Raw genomic sequence first — 16,722 nt, forward strand, 5'->3', positions numbered from 1 at the left:
CTTCTAGCAGCACATCTATCCATTCCCCAGTCCTGGAAACGGTATGAACTCCTGATAAAAAATGTGCGGTGAGCCATAATATGGTCAATGTTTGCTATGGAAAGTCTACTGCAATGGTACATGATAAGAGGCATACATCACAGAGGGCATAGCCCTCTTTTAATACTTATGTAAAGACACTGGCATTGACAAGTAATGTGTGTTCCCTAATGCAATGATCTAATCAAACACTCACACCCAGTCAAAAGATCTGGGTTTGAGACTGATTTGCATATAGCCATGTCTGAACTGGGGTGCAGAGTGGGCTAAAGAACGGTGATGGATCAAACCCAGATCTTTTGACTGGGTGTGAGTGTTTGATTGGTTCAGATGCTCCGTCCATCACCACCCCCTTTTGTACCGCTTTGTTAGCCATAAGTGTGGCAGGGTATGCTCAGACGTGAGTCCCTTGCTCACTTTGCCACTGGATTCAAGCAAGCCGGGCTGAAGACGGCTGGAATGCCAGAAACCGGTCCTCGGAAGCTTGTTTCCGGTCCAGGGAAGGCATGGCTTGGCAGTTCGGGCTGGACTGTTCCCATGAGGCACAGGGTCAGACTGATTTGCATATAGCCATGTCTGAACTGGGGTGGCAGAGTGGGCTAAAGAACGGTGATGGATCAAACCCAGATCTTTTGACTGGGTGTGAGTGTTTGATTGGTTCAGATGCTCCGTCCATCACCACCCCCTTTTGTACCGCTTTGGCCGCCATAAGTGTGGCAGGGTATGCTCAGACGTGAGTCCCTTGCTCACTTTGCCACTGGATTCGAGCAAGCCGGGCTGAAGACGGCTGGAATACCAGATACCGGTCCTCGGAAGCTTGTTTCCGGTCCAGGGAAGGCATGGCTTGGCAGTTCCGGCTGGACTGTTCCCATGAGGCACAGGGTCAGACTGATTTGCATATAGCCATGTCTGAACTGGGGTGGCAGAGTGAGCTAAAGAACGGTGATGGATCAAACCCAGATCTTTTGACTGGGTGTGAGTGTTTGATTGGTTCAGATGCTCCGTCCATCACCACCCTCTTTTGTACCGCCATGTTAGTGACAGCACTTTGCCACACTTATCACGTGTCCATATTGTCCTGGAAATACATGAGTGCGCTTCCCGAAAATAAACAATTGCGCTTCAGTGTTGGACTAATTGGGCCCTTCATTTAGTTTTGCATTTTCCTCTTTCTTTATATCTTTCCTTGTCCTTTTTTATTTTGTGTGTTTTGGAGCTTCTGTTAGTTCCCCAGACAGCTTGTTTGCTGCTCATTGTATATGCATGTCACTGTATCCTGCGCAACACCTCCTTCTAAGCTATGCAGCCAATATTGGAATGGCATTGTCCATAATGTAGAGCAAATGGGGTGATGTGCGGCACTCCTCGTTAATATGGTAAACTGGGTAAGTCTTCAATCATAGAAGGTATACAGTTTTTGGGTGCCACAGGAGAAAGTCCCACCTGGCCTCGGGGGACTTAGGGCCAGATGTAGGTAGCCAAATACCGGTCGGTAACGGCCGAATTCGGCCGTTACCGACCGGTATTTGGCTTTTGAGATGTAGGGGGCAGGAAACAGGCCATTTCGGTAATTTTACCGATTCGGTAAATATACCGGTCGGTAAATTTACCGACCGGTATTTTTACAGAATCGGTAAAATTGAGATGTAGGTGGGACTCTTCTGAGTCCCACAAGCCCTACAAATTCGGTATTTTACCATCAAATTCAATTTGATGGTAAAATACCGATTCAGGTGTGCATGCACATGTGCATGCACACCTGTGCCATATGACAGGCATATGACCTGTGCCATATGACAGGCAGACCTGCCCTTAGGGCAGGTATGCCTGCCACATGGCCCCCGAACCTTTTTTGGGGGTGCTAGAGGGTGTCAAAGTGACACCCCCTGCACCCTTGTCAAAATCGGTATTTACCCATAGGAATGAATGGGGCATTACCGGTCGGTATTTACCGAATCGGTAAATACCGACTTTTAAAGATTCGGTAAATCCACATCTGGATTTACCTACATCTCGGTACTTCTATTTTACCGATTCATGAATACCGAATCGGTAAAATTCGGTATTTATGAGTCGGTAAAATAGAATTACCTACATCTGGCCCTTAATGTTTTAACAAAAACAATAAGAGAAGTGTCGAAACTAACGGCACTTGTCCGAAATGGCACTCCTGATGAGACTATGTCTCCTTAGATGCCCATCCAATAAAGGTCTGGGAGGTACGTGGCAATGACCAAATCCATCGAAGTTCAACACACAAAATGTAATTGAATTAACTGCGATTCATAGTACAGTTATCCGTTGCAATGATATTTCTTCTCATTATACATTATATATCATCCAGTCGCAATGCATCAGTCCCTATGCATTTCGGGACGCATGCCCTTTATCAGGGGACTTCATCGCAATCTGTAAAAAAAGGTAAGTGTATTCAGGAAGGGGTTCACCCTCACAAGCGAATATACACGAGTAACAAAAAGTGCACCAAATTATATACAGGCATTTGCGTGCTGACTCCAAGGTCGAACGGGTGGGTAAAAATCGCAATAAGTGATCAAGTCCGTTAGACTCACGGACTTGATCACTTATTGCGATTTTTTCCACTTAAGCACCAATATTTCACGACTAGCACCACTGCAACGCGCATTGTATGGTGAGCTACTTAAGGGTATACCCACCCGTTCGACCTTGGAGTCAGCCCGCAAATGCCTGTATATAATTTGGTGCACTTTTTGTTACTCGTGTATATTCGCTTGTGAGGGTGAACCCCTTCCGTTTAGGAGGTGACTATTTGTTTTTTCTAGTTTTAGTCTTTTAATTTATCTTGTATAGTGCAACAATGAGTGAAAGACTGCACCTATGATGAGTTAAAAGACGGTTTCAGTTATAATGCCAGCCCTATTGGTGTTGCCAATGGGCGTGCTTGTGTGTGTGTGTGTAATTTAAGAAAGGATATGATTGAAATATATTATTTTGATAAGTACAGTAGCTACTTATTTCCAATTGGGAGAGTCCAACTTGTCTAAAACTACTGCCCCCCCCCCGATTTCCCAAGACGATATAGGAATTTTCCATAATTACACATAATTAACGAATTTTATTGCATTACAGCAGCCTGTTCAGATGCTTCAATGGGCTCTGAAAAGCATGCTTCGAGACTTTTCAGAAAAGTATCAGGATGTTCGAGAAGTAAAGACCCAACTTTATTTTTGCTAACATAAGCAATCCACCAGGATTATGAACTTGAAGTCTTACACGCATGGTCCTCCAGCTGATTAAAATGGAAAACCCAACTACGGCTAATGTGCTGGGTGTCCCACAGGAACTCCAAAAGTTAATGACTCTGGCTGCAGACTAACTAGAAGAGGAGGGAATATCCCTGAAGATGCAGTATGACTCAAATGCATGGGGCTGCTCTTACACAGAGGGGCAGTAAATGCTACTGCTCATCTGGGGTGGGGTGATAAGATGGCATCTACCTGGGCTCACCATTATCAAGTGGTAAATACCGCGTATGACAACTGTTTGATAGCTACTTAAGACTCATCCGGAGCTCAAGTGGGGCCTATCTTCCTCTGTGTGAAAATAAAATGACTGGTCTTGGTTAGGATTGTTGACCGTAGGCTATTTCTAAATAACAGCTGGTGGAAAACCAGTCTCTTCAGTGCAGGAGGGTATTTAGGCTGATCTGTTTTATGGGAAAAAGAAAGGATGCACTCACACCCAATGCTTTGTCTTCTGGCAAAGGTAAATCATTTGCAAAAATTTTTTTTCACTTTAATACCATTAATGACAAAGGTGCACATTGACCTTACCTAATAGTTGTAGGCTTGCCACCTTGGCTCTATTCCTTTTCTGGTAATTCTTTGTACTTTTTCAGCTAAAGAGCAGGCAGAAGATCTGTGGTTACTTTCAATTCTCTGGCAATTCCTTGTCATTTGTCTGGACTACCACTACCCATAAGAAAGGAGTCAAGGGAACTAAAGACTAGCAGTAGAAGACCCTCACTAGTATTTGGAAGAGGGGAGAGGAGCAGATGTAAATCCATTGGACCCGTCACCATAGGGAGATCTGTTAATACTCAGTAGTTACTTTAGGTTCAGGCTAACCTTTGAGCTAAAGGAGGACTCTAACCCAGAGGGGAGACGGTGCCTGCTCAAAGGCAAACCACACAAAGTCGGATAACTTGAAAGGGGGCATTGTGTTCTTCAAGTGACCTGTTGTGCCTAGTTCCCAAAATGATTATAGTACAGTTAGGTTTGAATCATATCAAAACAAAAGCCATAATAAAAAGATCCTAGGGTGCAGACTTGAAAGAAACCCACGGTACATCCCAGGCACAGTAGGGAACAGTCCCGGCAGGAACATCCACAGCACGTCCCACGGAGAACCTGTCTAGAAACCGAGCGTGATCTTTATTTGAAATTCCAAGTTGTACCATGATGGATCTCTCTTGCCGTAGAAACTATTACAATGGGTTGTACATGTATCAGAATTTAGGCCTTCAATGAATGCCTGCAGAATTCCTTTTGCACATTACTCAGAGCTTAGGGGGCAGGCCCTGTAGGCTTCTGGCTTGAATTAACTGAGCACAGCAATGGAATTAGGAATAACTGAGGGTGAAAAACATGTTTGATAAATGCCTAAAAGGCCCAGAGAACATGAACGTTTTACAAATGAACATTACACTCAGTATGACCATTAAACTGGATTCTTACCTTCTTCCAAGGTGATGCCCTCAATAGGGATACTGTGAAATGGGCTGCTGTAGCCATCTTTGTCCAAGGTCTCCTCTCCTGCATCACAATGCTGGTCCTCTTTGGTGTACCCTTCTGTTAGACGTTTCACAGGGTCCTCAATGCTTTCAGGGGCTGCCATCTCAACCTGGGGAGCATCTGGAATCTGTCCTAAGGGGGACTTGGTAGGTAAGGGAGGAGAGGGCTGCGGGTGACCCTGGGCAACTGAGTTGAACACAGGCGAAGGTATCCGATAGGCTGGAGGCTCCAGGGGTGGGTAGAGCAAGCCTATAGATTGAAATGATCTCTCAGGGCATTCAGCCGCCTTCATGGATGGGCCAGCATCATGAGATGCAGATGGGGCTGTGCCTGCCTCCTCAGAGTGCGTAATGTGCCCTCTATCTTGCTGACCACCTTCAAAGTCAGGAGGGCAGAGCTCACCAGCAGAGGAAACTGTGTGACAGGGTTGTGGTGATATCTGCAGACAGGCTTGGTCAGCAAAGGGTTGTGGAGGCGACTGCTGTAAATAGGGAAAGAGGCCTGCCTGGAAGCTGGTGGGGGGCTGTGGAGACCATGGGACAGGACTCGGTGGCAGCTTGGTGTGGGCTGAATGGAACGGAGGTGGGTCTCCAAGGATAATGGGCAACAGGTTCTGGTGCGCCAACATTTCACCCCCCATCTCAAAGTAGGAAGGGGGATAGTCGTACTGCGAAGGGGAGAGGCCAGAGAAACCCCCGCCGTAGGTACAGTCCTGAGTGGTAGGATAGAATGGTGATTGGTCCATGGGCACGTCTGGGAAGCTATGATCTGCTGGCCTGGCGGGTTGTAGACAATGGTATGAGGCTGTCTGATGGGTGGTTAGCACCTCCATCTCCCCCTCTTCAGGGCTGAAGGTGCGCAGCTCTGTGAAGACCTCAGTCTGGGCATCTGGGGGCGAAGGATACCGGTGCAGCATGATCTCAGAGCACGGCTCATCCTTGAAGATCACTGGAAGTCAAGAAAAGAACAATGTGTGCTTTATAAATGGCTACCAATGATCTGAGTCAATAATACTGATCACACACAATCATGGACCTTTAGGTTTGCAATAATCACTGAGAAAAATGAGGAAGCCCATGAAATATAAAATATGCATTACACAAACTTTCTGAGAATACAGATCTCTTCCACACTACACGCACACTACTCACCAGGCAAGTACTTAAAGCACTGGGTTGGACTTCTTTTCCTTCTACCATTGGAAACATAGAAAAATGCTTGGACAGGGCGAGTGATTTTCTTGTTGCCATACTCAGGGACCTCGAGTACCATCGTCCGCTGCAGGAGGAGAAAGAAATTGTTGTTATGGTACAGAAGATTCCAGAAGCTTCACTTTTATTCTTGGTCCAGTGTTCTCTAGCTGGTCCTGCATAGACCTCAGAGTCCACTCAAAACTGAGAAGGCCTTATCCTACAGATAGAAACTAAAAGGAGCTTTAGCAGAGTTTGGGAAGGGTAATGCACACATGATGGCTAAGCCATGGGACCAATCAGAGGCTATTTTGGACTCAGGTTTATATCTATTTCATAGGTCACACATTGGTGGAGATCATCTCTACAGGCCAGATATTTCAAAATGCAGGTCCCCATTGTTTCATGGGATTAATTATTACACCCGCATGGAGGTCAAGGTTCGTGAACAAGAATGAGGTTTAGAACACAAGCTATGTCAGGAGAAAGGAGATACTCCTAGTTAGGGCAATGAATAAGGCCCAAAGCACAGTCACACCAGAAGAACAAGAATGGAAGTGTAGAGCGGGGTGGTCAGATGTAGACACGTTGGTGTGGTTCTAGATTATTTACCCCTCTGCAGTCACTGAATGTTAAGAAGGAATTCCTTGAGGTCCTTCACCTACAGGGGATGATTTGTGCTGGAGACTAGGGCCTTTTAAACTTGATAAAAGTGTCTTAACCTGTTGACAGCTTGTCCGCCTGGCAGCATTTGTTGATATGATTCGGATGCAGTGAGATGGTGCAGTTGTGTCGATTGGAGTGTTGCTCTAGAAGAAGAATTGAGGAATGGTGGCTGGCAGTCACTGTTAGATGTCATCTGTGCTATTGTACTAGAATGTAAACAGGGGACTGAGACAAGGGGCTGTTCACCAATTTAGAGGCCTCTAATCTTTTCCCATGCCTATATGTGTTTATCAAAATCTCTCTTTTGAATGTTGTGAGAACTGCTATGGGCATACCATGAATGCATACATATTATAAGACACCTGACACAACATGCTGGAAAGTGTTCATAGATCGACAAATAGGTCAAACTACAGGCTTCCAAGTAGAACCGAGGCACAAGAAAGCAAAGAAAAAAGTCGCAAAACGCGAAAAGGGGGCAGGGTAGACACACCCTGAACCCCTAGGCCTGCTCAGGGGTCCCACAAGGACCCCCAGGGCCCCCAAAAATATTTTTTTTAAAAAAAAGAATAAAATTCACGGGATGCGAGTAGGATCTGCGCATCCTACCGATTACAAAAAAAAAAGAAACGCGGTCTCCCACGCTAAATATTTTAATTTGCCCCCGGGGGTTTTATTACAAAAAATAGTGTGGGGTCCCAATCCCCTCCACACTACCCCGGGGACCGCCACCCACGGGGCTATTAGTTAATATTTGCGGGGGGCTCACGGGCCCCCCCCCGCAGCCCTGGGGACCGCCACACCCGGGGCTTTAAAATATTAGCTGGGGGGGCTCTGAGGCCCCCCCCCAGCCCCGGGGACCTCCACCCCCCGGGGGCTCTAAGTTAATGTATGCGGGGGGCTCACAGGGCCCACCCGCAGCCCCGGGGATTGCCACCCCCCGGGGCTTCTTAGAAATGGGTGGGAGGGCTCTCAGGCCCCCCCAGTCTCGGGGACCGCGACCCCCCAGGGCTCAAATTTAATGTATGCGGGGGGGACCCCGGGGACCGCCACCCCGGGGACCGCCACCCACGGGGCTATTAGTTAATATTTGCGGGGGGCTCACGGGCCCCCCCCCACCCCGCAGCCCTGGGGACCGCCACACCCGGGGCTTTAAAATATTAGCTGGGGGGCTCTGAGGCCCCCCCCAGCCCCGGGGACCTCCACCCCCCGGGGGCTCTAAGTTAATGTATGCGGGGGGCTCACGGGGCAGCCCCACAGCCCGGGGATCGCCACCCCCCCGGGGCTTCTAAGAAAAGGGTGGGGGGCTCTCAGGCCCCCCCCAGCCCCGGAGACCGCCACCCCCGGGGCTTAAAATTATTTGAAAAGGGAGGGTTTGAGGCCGCCCCCAGCCCCGCGGACCACCACCCCTGGGGCTTCTTAAAAATGTGGGAGCGCGGCCCCCCTCCTGGAGCCCTCGATGGCCTTGGGGACCGCCAGGGCCGGCTCCAGCAGTGTCCCGGGGTGCCCACCCCGGGACACTGCTGTTTGCAATAGCAGGGAGGGAGCCTCGCGACTCCCACCCTGCCATTGCAAACGGCTTTGCATCATTGAAGCGAGAGCAGGGATGAAGCAATGAAGCAAAGCAGATTGCTTTTCCATATGGGGTGCAGCATGTTAGCTGCTCCCCATATGGAAAAGCAATGCAGGCTCCCGCAGGAGGCGGGGAACCGGCGGGACCGTGGGGGGATTGGGAACCCCCCCACGGTCCCCAATGGTGAGGGCCAGCCCCGGGGGTGGGGTCCCCGGGGCTATTAGTGGCCCAGGAGGGGGGCCACGTGGCCCCATCCCCAAAAGGATTTTTTTTTTTTTTTAAAGGGGCGGCCCCGGGGGATGGGGTCCCCAGGGCCCCCTTCCTAATAAAAAATAAAAAAAGGCCCATGCCCCGGGGGATGGGGTCCCGGCGGCAGACTATGGCCTCAGGAGGGTGGCACTGGGCCCCCTTCCAAATATTTTAGTAAGAAATAAAAAAAATTGGGGGCAGGCCCTGGGGGATGGGGTCCCCAGGACCAAAAATGTAGAAAAATCAGCCCCCCTTCAAAAAATATTTTTAAAAACGGGATTGCGGCCGGAGGAAACGCCCCCTTATTGCACCACTCTGCAAACACGCCCCTGGTACGTTTGCAGAGGGGGAATAAATTCAATACTGCAGAGAGGTGTTCTGAGGCCTTGCCCCTTTTTACACCTCTCTACAACGCAGCTCTGTAGCACTTACTGGAGGTAGCTGGTGGGCTAGTTGCACCCCAGGGACCCTCAGTATTCAAGGAATTAATTCCCCAACTTAAACCGCGCCACGGAGAGCGTTTGCACAGTGGTGAAGGGAGAGGGCGGGGCCTGAGTTCACATGTGTACAAACACACCCTGTGGCGCGGTTTAAGTTGGGGAATTAATTCCTTGTCAATACAGAGGGTCCCTGGGGGCCAACTAGCCCACCAGGTACCTCTAGTAAGCGCCACGGAGCTGCGTTGCAGAGTGCTGTAAAAAGGGGCGTGGTCTCTGAACACCCCTCTGCAACGTAGTCCCCTGGTGCATACTAGAAGTACCTGGTGGGCTAGTTGGCCTCCAGGGGACCTCAGGATTCAAGGGCACTTAATCCCGCAACTTAACACGGCCCACCAGGTGTGTTTGCACACATGTCACCTCAGGCCCCGCCCCCTTCCTTCACCATTGTACAAATATTCCTGTAAAATCAGCCGAACTACGAATTCCGATTTAATCACCTGTTATCAGAAGATAACCCAGTGCTGCATCTTTTAGCCCAGCACTGACCCTGAAAAGTAATTATAAGCATACTTACCAGTACCTTGTATTTCCTTCCATAGGAATCCATTGTGTAGATTTCAGCAGATAAGTGTCTAAGGGCCATATGTAGGAACCCTAATACTGGTCGTTAACGGCCAAAATTACCGAATTTCGGCCGTTACCGACCGGTATTAGACATTTGGGATGTAGCTGGCTACATTTCAGATTCGGTAATTCACCGAATCGGTATTTGTGAATTCAGTAAATTACCGAATTCCTAAATGCCGATTCAGTAAATTACCGAATCTGAAATGTAGGAAGCACTCAAGTGAGTGCTTCTCACCTGTAAGGATTTGTTATTTACCACCAACTATAAGTTGGTGGTAAATAACGAATACCTTTGAAAATGCAAATCTGTGCATTTTCAACTGTGCCATGTGGCAGACATGCCCTTTGGGCATGTATGTGTGCCACATCTGCACACAAGCACGATTCAGGAGTTTAACAGGGTGTCAAAGTGACACCTTGGCACCCTTGAATGTTTCCCCCATGTTACCGAATCGGTATGCCATTCATTCCTATGGGCCTCCAGGCCCATAGGAATGAATGGCAATTACCGAATCGGTAAATACCGATTCGGTAAATACCGAATCTTACAGATTCGGTAATTTTTACCGAAAATGTATCTACATCCCATTTACCTATTCTTAAATACCGAATCGGTAAAATTCGGTATTTAAAGAATAGGTAAATCGGGATTACCTACATCTGGCCCTTAGTGTTGATTTTTGAAACGTGTAAATATTCCTGTAAAATCCGCCTAACTACGAATTCCGATTTACTCACCTGTTATCAGAAGAGAACCCAGTGCTGCATCTTTTAGCCCAACACTGACCCTGAAAAGTAATTATAAGCGTACTTACCAGTAACTTGTATTTCCTTCCATAGGAATCCATTGTGTGGTTTTCAGCAGAAAAGTTTCTAAGTGTTGATTTTTTAAACGTACAAATATTCCTCTAAAATCAGCTGAACTACGAATTCCGATTTACTCACCTGTTATCAGGAGAGACGTCAGTGCTGCCTCTTTGAGCACAGTACTGATCATGAAAAGTAATTCTAACCGTACTTACCAGTTACTTGAATTTCATTCCAAAGACTAACATTGACTGGTTTCACTTGGAAATTCTTTTAAGTGTGGAGTTATTGAACTTTAAAAAATTCCTATAAAATCAGCAGAACTACGAATTCCGATTTACTCACCTGTTATCAGGAGTGACCTCAGTGCTGCTTCTTTGAGCCCAGTACTGATCCTGAAAAGTAATTCTAACCGTACTTACCAGTAACTTGTATTTCCTTCCATAGGAATCCATTGTGTGGTTCTCACCAGAAACATTTCTAAGTGTCTATTTTAACAAACTAAAAGTATTCCTTACAAATTGCCTGTATGACGTAAACGCATTCTTTCGACTGTTTACAGGAGATGCACCCGTGCTGGAACCAGGATCCACCACTGAGTAAGAAAAAGTAACGTTAACACTACTTACCTGATACGTGAATTTCCTCCCATAGGTTAACAATGGTGATTCTATGTGAAAAAGTTTCATCTTTTAAAATACAATAATATTTCTTAAAAATCACTACTGTAACCAAAACACTTTTACTCAACTGTTTACAGGTGATGTCTCAGGACTGAATTCAGGATCCAGTCCTGTGGTTAGAAAAGTAATCCAAAAAGTAATTAATTGCATTTAACTAGAAATTCACATTGACCTCAATGTTGCATTGTGTTTGAAATTGAGTTGCACATTGCAACAACTGTAACTATTGTACTTAAACGTCTATTGCCTATTTGCAAAGTATTTAAACTAAAGTAATTCATTCTGAGAAAGTATTATTTGAAATGTAATGTGTAATGTAATTATAATGTAATTTAAAAAATAAAATATCTAAAAATAAACTGTTTAAAAAAATGTAGAACATCAGTATAAAAAATAAAAATACCAATAAATACATTTAAAAATTGTCATTTACAAAACCTTTAAAATTCACTGAAAACCCCATAGGTTTCAGACATGTTATATATAGGAATTAGCATTTAAAAAACCTTTGAAAATCACTGAAAAAACCATAGGTTTCAGACATGATATAGTTAGGGATTAGCATTTAAAAAAAACTTAGAAATTCACTGAAAAAAACATAGGTTTTAGTGTTGTTAAAGTTAGCTGGACATTTCACTCGTATAAAACCATTGAAATTCCCCTGTTATAGTTAGTTGTACTAACTATAACTCGCGCGCCCGCAATCCACTGATGATGATGTCACATATTACATCATTCATGACAAGGTCAGTGACATCACTGATGCATCACCCTGGGATGGCTTATTTCCATGGACTCTGCCCCTACCATCTGCACATACCCTCCTTAAGCCTAGCCCTGACTCTGGGTCAAGAGTGTCAGAGTGAAACTGAAACCCAGGCCTCCCCTCTGCCTTTGAAGAGTATGGTTTATGACTCCACCCCCTGGCCTGGCATTCCTATAGACCAGCACACTGCCCTCCCAGCCAAGTGATTAACCCTAGGGGTTCCTTATCACCTCTTCAAAGCAGCCTGGCTAATCCACTTAACTCTGACCAATCAGGGCAGACCACTGGAAGGCTGGATTTGGACTTACAAACAAGACAGTCTTATAACTTCTTGTATGTATACTTTAGGAGAAATTCAACAATATAATATTGTTGGATTTACTACTACCATTCTGGGAAGTCTTTGAATGGTCTGGCTAGTCCTCTCCTATCAACATTTATTAATCAATAACGTCCTACCATGTTAACCTATGGGCAATGGGGTTTGCAATGGGGAAAATGACTTGGGCCAGTTTTCTAGCACCAGGGCTTATAAAAACATACTTTATAAGTATTTCCCTAATCTATACAGGACCCCCCACCCCCTGTGCAACTAGGGGAGACTTCAGGGGTTCTGAATCTGCAGAAATATTGCAGAGCATCCTTACCCAGTGCTTCTAGCATCAAAGTCGAATTTGAGCAGCTCTTTAATACAATGTGGGGAGTGAAATGTTAAATTTCACTTTACCCAGGCATATAAAACCTCATTTTATAAGGGTGCACCTTATAGATAACTGCCCCCCCCCCCACACCCTTGGATACCTAGGGGTGACCCTGGGGTCCCTAATATGCAAAAACATGGTAGGTTTTTCATTTTTAAGGGTCTCTACCCCCAAAGTCGAGTGTGGGCACAATTTATGGTTTAAAAGCTGTCCTGGCAACCAGTGCTGCTTTTAAACTAACCTTAGGCTTCAGCACTGCACACATGCTGGTGCAGAAAATCTGCTGGCCTCTAAACTGCCATGCCCCAGAATACTGGAGACTTCTAGGTAGTTTCAATCCCCTGCTCTATTATATACTAGGGACTTATGGGGTAGGTCATGCCAATTACAGGGGTCCCCCCACCATACCACAGTGTACCCTAGTGTATGCTGGGTGTCTTAACTGTATTCTATTGTGTTCCTTTTAGCTTGGCACTGGCCCTGGGCCTGGTTAAACAGAGCCCAGGGTCAGTCAGAGTCAGTTACCACCAGTTCCAGTCAGCAAAAAGTTGGGGGGTGCCCAGGTCACAGATTGACTTTGCAACAGTATTATATCAACATAACTTCGTAAAAACAGAGATTGAGACTTCTTTTATCATCTGTAAATGTTTGTTCAAGGTACACAGTTCCACACCTAAACCTACAGTTTTAGATGTTATCGGTAACCTCAAACAAGACCATTGTAATCCCCAAGGAATTCATGGAAAAAATATCTAACCCTTTTGTTGGTCACTTTTGCATGCCCAAAGTTTCACATAGGAGAGAAGCAATAATACATTTTTAAATGTTTATTAAAATATATAATCCTTGTAAATTAAACATGAACTGTGATTATTGAACAGGTGACACACATCTTTGTTATAAGCATTATTAGAATGGTGAAAAACAATTCAACCATGTTAATTGTTCCTAATGTTACTTCTACCTACCTATCACTAATACCTCTGTAGTAGATAGGGCATGTTGGGAGTATCATTCAACCTGTTGGAATGATCTAACCCCATATCCTAGTATAATGTCTCAGCGCATTAACGAATGCACCCCATCTGAGTGCGTGGGCTGGCACACTCCTACTTGCGGGGCTATCTTCATTCTTAAGGGCCTGCAGAGCTGCATCTCAATCACAGCGCTCACCAGCTTCTATGATATGTCTGGTGTGAAGTGACTCTCACCAAATTAAACAGAGTTGCTGTTTAAATATTAAAACACTGGCCATATCACATTGTGGCAAAGGTGCAGAACAATTTCTTTAATTACTCTGGAATAACAAAGTAGTCTACTAAGAGCACAAAATGAAGCAAGAACATTGCCTTCTAATATGTCTGATCCTGGAAAAAAACCAGTACAGACTACAGAACAACAATGTCTGTCCAAAAATGAATGCGTGTGTGGCACTTTCTCGTATTAGTGAAAAACATGTTCAAACCACCATCTTAAAAAGATGCTAAGTTAAAAAAGAAAACTAAAATGTAGGCTGAATGTAACCCCTACAATACCACCTCTCGCTATTTTAATTGTCTTTATTTGGTGTTAAGAAGTCAGGGAGGACGAGAGCATGGATACCTAAAAAATATACTTTAATACTTATTCAGAGTACTATAGTTTTGTACTGGCTCCTTTGCAACATTCCACCAACCACACCTCCTGGCTTATGCTAAGTCACAATGTAGGTGGCTGTGGCAATAACAATGGGAAATGGTGGTGGTTGCTTAATAAGATAGATTCACTGACTACTCAACAGCAGGTTCTACAGCTCAAGCTTACTTTAGTCAGATCATAGTGTCAAATATTCTTTTTTAGATTTGTGTAATCACCTCCTAGCTAGATCCTGGAAGCCTTTCCATGTGTCTACAAAGTTTGGGTAGTGGAGATGGGCACATAACATTACTCAGTGTAGTGACCACTGTATTGCAGATCTACAGTCCCATTGTAAACAACTCGCACCCCATGCCCACCCTCGTGCCTACACATGCATACCTGGACAGTTGACAGAAAGAAAGGGTACAGAGAGTAGAAGCCAAGTGGGCATGGGGGCAGTAAATGGGCACGATTGGGGCTGTGAACATGCCTTGCCTCCCAGCTTTCTTTCTGTTTCTGTCAGATATCCTGCTGGGGAGGACACTCCACAGGTGTTGATAGTGGAGGAGAGATATACAATGGCCACCACTGTCAATACATTTTACTTTTTGTCCAGGTATAGACTTAAGAGATATTATATAATTTTGTTGACCTGGAACACTGTGTCCAACTCACCTCATTGCTCTTGAGTCTGTTCACTTCGGCTTCCTCTTCCCAGATCAGCTTGCCATCTGTGGGGAAAGGAGATACGTCAGGCTCCATTCCTTGAAGTAGTCCATCCAGTGTGCATGCATTTTTAGGAGCAACCTCTCCGTTACTCAAGTCACCTCCCCCTCCCTTTCCTCCTGTGAACTCCTCTGCCTCGACATCACCAGTGAGGGCAAACAAGTCTGTGCTTTACATATCATCTATCACCCGCCTGGTGACAATCTCATATTCACCCAACAATTCATGGACCTGATCACTTCCAATGCCGGTCGGCAGACCACTCAAATCTACCTGGGTGACTTCAATCTCCACTGGAACGATCAGAAAGACACCGTGGTGAATAGTCTCAAAACTTTCCTCAATGCGCTTGACCTCACCCAATTATGCGATAAACCAACACACGACAAAGGCGCGATACTCGATCTCATCATTGCCAAAGAGAACGCTATTCAACTGGAGGCGATTCTACCCTGCGATTGGTCAGATCACCACATTATCACCTTCTTTATCAACGAAAAAGTTAAACCTAACCCTACTCAACCAATCAAATCCAAAACATGGAAAAGGGATCTGAAGAATCTTAACCCCTCCACCCTACCTCCCCACATCGGCAGCCTCCTCCTTCCCCCTTCAGGTGCCTCAGATGTTCAATCACTGACTGACCACTACCTTGACTCTATGAATACAATAGTCAATGAAGTCGCCCCTCTGCAACTGAAGAGAGTCTCCACCAAAATTTCTAACCCCTGGTATGATGACAGACTCAATGACGAAAGGCGTAATATGCGAATGGCAGAGCGCACCTGGAGATCGGACCCCTCAGCACTGCATCTCAAAAAGCTTAAGAACAAGAGAAATGCCTACTTTAGGAAAATAAAACGCACAAAGTCGGACTTCTTCAGCAGTCAGTTGGACCAAGCGAAGAACAGGCCAAGAAAGCTGTTCGAGCTAATCAAGACCCAAACAAAGGCACAACCCACACAATCAAACAGCACAACAAATGACACCCCACACTGTGAAGCCTTTTCTGCTTTCTTTAAACTAAAGACTGACAACATAAGAAATGACCTCATCATGGATGTAAGCCGATACCCCAACCACACCAGAATGGCAGACACTCAACCTAAAAACAAGGCATCCTGGCAGTACTTCGATACCTATTCGGAAGAAGCTATACACAAACTGCTCTGCACCTTGAAGCCCTCTAATCACCACACAGACCCTCTACCTGCTAATGCTGTAAAAGACTTTATCCCCTTGCTCCTCCCTCTCTGGACCAAGATCATCAACAGCTCTTTGCAACAAGGACACATTCCAGACTCCCTTAAGGTGGGGCAAGTCACGCCTATACTCAAGAAACCTACAGCTGATCCGTCTGACCTAAACAACTATCGGCCCATCACCAATATCCCCACCCTGGCCAAACTGCTGGAGAAATGTGTCCAACTCCAACTAACAAAACACATTGATCAATTTGACCTCCTCAACCCTCATCAATCAGGCTTCAGAGCGAAACATAGCACGGAAACAGCTATGACACACATAATTGATGACGCCCTCCAAATTCTGGATCGCAATGAGTCCTGCCTCCTCATCCTTCTTGACCTCTCGTCAGCATTTGACACGGTCAAACATGAGAACTTGCTGGAGCTGCTAAGTTCTAGAATGGGGCTATCGGGAACTGTTCTCAAGTGGTTTTCGTCCTTCCTTCACAACCGGTCTCAGAGGTTCAAGATCGACAATGTGCTATCTACACCTGTGCCTGCAGATCTAGGGGTTCCACAAGGATCCACCGTCTCCCCTACTCTGTTCAACCTCGTTATGGAACCGCTCGCCACCTTGCTTCATGCATCCAATGTTCAATTCCATATGTACGCCGAT

General features: G+C 45.8%; 1 protein-coding gene across 1 annotated transcript in view; it reads right to left on the bottom strand.

Moving 5' to 3' along the window:
- NFATC4 (nuclear factor of activated T cells 4) overlaps positions 1–16,722 on the bottom strand; it is a 298,850-nt gene that overhangs the window by 20,655 nt on the left and 261,473 nt on the right. The window contains exons 7-9 of the mRNA XM_078644835.1: positions 14,809–14,864; positions 5,966–6,092; positions 4,758–5,762 (exon numbers count right to left, since the gene is read on the bottom strand). Of these exons, the coding sequence (XP_078500961.1) occupies positions 4,758–5,762; positions 5,966–6,092; positions 14,809–14,864 (1,188 nt within the window). The remainder of the gene's footprint in view (positions 1–4,757; positions 5,763–5,965; positions 6,093–14,808; positions 14,865–16,722) is intronic.

Source organism: Lissotriton helveticus, chromosome 5_1 (assembly GCF_964261635.1).
Source record: "Lissotriton helveticus chromosome 5_1, aLisHel1.1, whole genome shotgun sequence".
Taxonomy (NCBI): domain Eukaryota; kingdom Metazoa; phylum Chordata; class Amphibia; order Caudata; family Salamandridae; genus Lissotriton; species Lissotriton helveticus.